Raw genomic sequence first — 4431 nt, 5'->3', positions numbered from 1 at the left:
CACTTTACAATTTTTAACAGATACTTATTCAAGATCTCCAAGCTAATTTACATTTTCTCTATTATTAATACTATATCACTTTCAAATTATATAATTCCTAAGTGTAAAAATGTAATTCTACGTGTTGTAATATCTCTCAACTAAAGAAAAGAGAGAGAAGAATTTTCGAATCTTTGTATTGACATTCGAGTTTGAATTTGAGAAAAAAGAAAGAAATCGCCTATGACAATTCAGCTTGATAAATTTCAATACAAGTCAGGTCCTCGAAGGCGAGTTGAGACTAGTTGGGATTAAGTACATAAGTGACGCCACGCAAAACAATGAATTCAAGTAAAAATTTTAAGAACACAATTTTTGGAATCCACCAAATTATGAAGAAAATAAATTTAAAATTTTTTTTTAATGTAAGATGATAAAAATACAATGAAATACCCGTTTATTTATAAGAGTTTAAATAAATTAAAATTGAAAAGAATTCAATATACACTAAATGACAAAAATAACGCTAAAACTTCAAAAGCGATTTTCGAGTTCTAAATGAACTCAGATAGCCAATATCAATCGTATGTCACGACAAATCGATGAGTTCTACTCATCTTATCGTCTCTTTCTGAAATGATACTATAGACCCAAACCGAAGTTCGGACACTTTCTTTGCACTATTACCTTTTTTTTATTTCAATCCATTCAACAATCTGTTCTACGTCAAAAAGCTAGAGGCTAGACACGGTCGCCTCAATATGACTATCTAGGCGGCAAATTATGTTCCTAATTTCTTGAAAGTTGGGGGATATAGGCCTCAAAAAATTATACTGACTTTCAAATTCCACATTTGACATAAGTTGAGATCCCAGCTTTAATTTTCCCATATTAGTACAAAACAAAACGATAAGGAATACAACTGGTTGAGACCAAATTCCAAGAAACATGAACCTTAATAGAAATGTATCTTCTATTTCACAAGCAATTAAGACCTCATATTCAAAATCGTTCTTGTGAAGAAATCCAACAGCAACATGTTTCCAAATATTGCAATGCTGCCACTCTGCTTTAACTAGTCGGTGAAGATGACTCGTTTTCTTCCATATTCAATCAGACTCCTATACTTGACCAGAAATGAATGGTTCGAAACCAACTTGGTACAATATCATTTGTCGATCCAGTCTTTAAAAAGCAGCAACACATAGAGAGGGACATTAACAGCAGCAATGATCGTAATTGCTTGGAAAGCCCGCAGTAATCTCCAGATCACCATCTTTGCAGTTGATCTGGTTGTTCTAGTCGGCAATTTCACCAAACCGTCGATCCCTACGTGTATATTCACGTCTGAAGGATTTGATGGATCCAATTCTTGCGCCATCTGTTTCTTAGCTTTTGATCGCATCACTGCATTGCCCCTGCAAGCGATATGAATGAACATGTTTATATTTCCAGTTAACGAGATTCACAGAAAAAATGTTATACGTCTCTACTATATTTAGCCCATGTTTGCCCCCCTTCCTTAAAACTCATTTTCCCCCGTAACTTATTTTTAACCACATTTCATGGGATCCACAACTTTTATCAACTTTTTTAACCACACATTTCATCAAATGTTATCAAAATCTACTAAAATTTTAATTTTACTCCAAACCAAACAAGGCTAATGTTACGTATCTAAATCTATTTCCAGATTAAGCACACCATTCTCCTTTGAGAATGATTGGGTAATATTATAAATAGCTTTTTGGGGCGCTTTTGGGTGCGTATCATCTGAGCCAAACATGCTCGTAGAAGTAAGAAGAATAACATGTACAAAACAACAAAGTGTTTATGCGAAAAACTATAAAACTGGAGAAAAATCACAAAAATGTAAAAGATAGATGCATACACTACGTAATTGTTACAAACTCTCTCATATAGGTTCACAAAACAATGACAAATTTGAGAAATATGAAGAAAAATATTATTTTTCTCCCTTTTCTATTTCCCCAACCCCTTTTATTGGAGGATATCTTGTTGTGTTGACAATTTTTTCATTTCTTAGTGATTAATGTTACATTATAAACAAATGAAAGAAAAAGAAATTATACATCTCAAATGTAACTAGAACAATAAATAGTGTAATTTTGTAAAAGAGACTAAAACTATACCAATCAATAGAACCCAGGACAAAAAACATGCAGCATGCAACTCTTGAGAACCTAACAGATCCTCTGTCTATGCGAGTGTTGAGAAAAATTGACAAGTCGCAAATATATGTTGACGTACGGATGGAAGTGATGGAAAGTAGTGGACGATCAATTTCACATGCATAATAAACAAGAAAGTTCGAAATAGAGAAACCAAGCAATACACGCAAGCATTTCCAAGCAAAAATGAAATCAGAGTTGATTGCATAAGAGGGTGTACCTACCGCTCAGTCAAGATCCTCTCGTCTGAATATGTTTTGGGGGCTTGAGAGGCTTTTCTAATAAGGTGCATATTTCCTTCTGCATCCCAAATCGTCTCATACTCACAATTCTCATCTTCATTTTTCTCTTTCATGCCGTTTCTAAAGCTGCTAAAGTTAATTATACTTCTGATATACCCCGTCAATTCACCAAACTTCCGGAAAATGAACACTTCATTTGCAGGCCACAGAAGGATAATAAGTGTCATCGCAAATAGAGATAAGTACCTGATACGTTCAGCAAATGGAATTTCATAAGAAAAGCTCAGCGAAATTAAATGTTTGATGCTCCCGTTTATCATCTAGCATGTATATTTACCATATGTAAATGAACAATTGCGCAGGAAGAAAGCACAGATGAGTGGATATGGCATCTTCTGGACTGGATCCATCTGGTAAGGTGAAATTACAGGCAGATAACAGCATGAAAGAAGGATACAAATTCCCTTGCTGCCAGCTCACAGTTCCTACAGTATGCTGCATGTATCCATCAATCTACAGCAGTGCAATGAATAACAACCATACAAGGATAAAACACTACAGACACACAATACCAGACAGCTCGCACAGAAAAAATTTTCCCCCTTTTTTTTTTGTGGGGGTGGGGGGGTTTGGGTTGTTTTAGAGATAAGATAGAGGCGTGAGGAAAATGAAAACCTTATAATCTCTTTCTAAATTATAGAGAAAATCTACAGTGGCAAGTGAACGTATCTATAAAATTGAGGGTGAACCATTATTGAATTTGTGTTTTTGTTTCCCTTTCCTTTATTATTGCTATCGGGGTTTTTTAATCCCTAACACAGGACTATAGACAATATTTGAGTTCTTTTTCTACCCGTGACTCCAGCATGCTGAAAAATGTCATAACGAGCTTACCTCGCTCACTGCACCATACTTAGACGTGTGGGTAATTGTACATTGATCATGATCATGACCGGATAAGACTAGCACCTACATCAACACAAATTAGTTCATCATTGTGCCCTGCTTCATTTCACTCATCCTATTCTCCAGCATTCATTGTGAAATGAAGAGAATACATACAGGTCTGATGAGGTCCAGTAACTCATCTGTAGATTTTTCAGTGATGTAATTTTGGTACCTGCACCAGAGAATTGACCAACAAGTTCTCGGTCAAAGTGTACAAGTATAAAGTTGAATGTATTACAAACAAGACCAGTACAGTAAGTGCATGTTTGGTAAGGATCGTTGGATATGACTGGACGGTATAATAAAAAAGATTTGAACTTTTTTTTCCTTTTTTAATTCCGTTCAGTGTTATCCAATCCTTCGAACCAAAATGCCATTAAAAGGAAAAAGAAGCTAGCTTACAGTATATCTTGATCATGAGCAGAACGAGAAATTCTCTGAACCGAACAAGCAGATAAGATGCATGCACATTTCACGTTATTACATTGTATAAAAATAAACAATAAAACGTCTAAAGCAAAAGGAAGAACATGTTTCACAACTTCAATCAGAAATAAAGGATCATGGAAGAATATTGATAAGCACCTGATTGATGATAGGTGAAGAACGATGTGGGCCACATGAGGTCGAATCCGGGCGATACAAAGGAATATGAGTCAATAGAACCCGTGGGGTGGAATCAACATCTAGATAAGAATGTTTAGTGCGTAAGAATCTAGTACAAATAAACTTATGTCTACTACTTGTCTGCGTCACGTACCCTTAGACACATTTCTGACAAAATTCCAGGTGGCCGTGGTTATGTTGCTTTGCTGATTCCCTGTAGATAAGACATCTTGCTGTTTTACTCCAATTAGTAACAAAGAGGAGATAAATTCATAACCAGAAACAAGTATCATTGGACAATTTACTAGGATAATCAGGGGATTGCCAAAAGAGCTGCATTTTCTTAAAAAAAAAATAGTTTCGTCGATGTAAAAACTTGTTGAACGTGAATCTTTTTCGTATAGTTCACCAATATATTGGGTATTCATACATGTATTAGGTCACCCCAAAGATTTCTAAATATA

General features: G+C 35.1%; 2 protein-coding genes across 2 annotated transcripts in view; one reads left to right on the top strand and one right to left on the bottom strand.

The window, feature by feature from the left end:
* LOC111400390 (phytoene dehydrogenase, chloroplastic/chromoplastic-like) overlaps nt 1-334 on the top strand; it is an 11869-nt gene extending 11535 nt beyond the window's left edge. Inside the window, exon 8 of the mRNA XM_023027827.1 lies at nt 260-334. Coding sequence (XP_022883595.1) covers nt 260-334 — 75 coding nt within the window. The remainder of the gene's footprint in view (nt 1-259) is intronic.
* A 457-nt stretch (nt 335-791) lies between these two features.
* Nucleotides 792-4384, bottom strand: LOC111402872. Its single transcript, XM_023031213.1, has 8 exons — nt 4122-4384; nt 3947-4047; nt 3764-3798; nt 3476-3533; nt 3308-3382; nt 2751-2908; nt 2396-2659; nt 792-1397 (listed from the first exon to the last, which is right to left on the bottom strand). Exons 1-8 carry the CDS (start codon nt 4258-4260, stop codon nt 1148-1150), a joined length of 1080 nt encoding a protein of 359 aa, XP_022886981.1. The 5' UTR covers nt 4261-4384; the 3' UTR covers nt 792-1147.
* Nucleotides 4385-4431: the final 47 nt, after the last annotated feature.

The sequence above is a fragment of the Olea europaea genome, chromosome 1 (assembly GCF_002742605.1).
Source record: "Olea europaea var. sylvestris chromosome 1, O_europaea_v1, whole genome shotgun sequence".
NCBI classification, from domain to species: domain Eukaryota; kingdom Viridiplantae; phylum Streptophyta; class Magnoliopsida; order Lamiales; family Oleaceae; genus Olea; species Olea europaea.
The sequence above is the reverse complement of the archived record's forward strand: the minus strand, read 5'-3'. Positions and strand labels throughout refer to the sequence as shown.

Excerpts from the sequence above, each read along its gene's own strand:
- LOC111402872 (XM_023031213.1), bottom strand. The coding sequence starts at position 4,260 with ATGATACTTGTTTCTGGTTATGAATTTATCTCCTCTTTGTTACTAATT. Across the intron at positions 3,534-3,763 it reads GCTCATGATCAAGATATACT|GTACCAAAATTACATCACTG; the intron begins GTAAGCTAGCTT and ends TCTCTGGTGCAG. Across the intron at positions 3,383-3,475 it reads TACTGGACCTCATCAGACCT|GTGCTAGTCTTATCCGGTCA; the intron begins GTATGTATTCTC and ends GTGTTGATGTAG.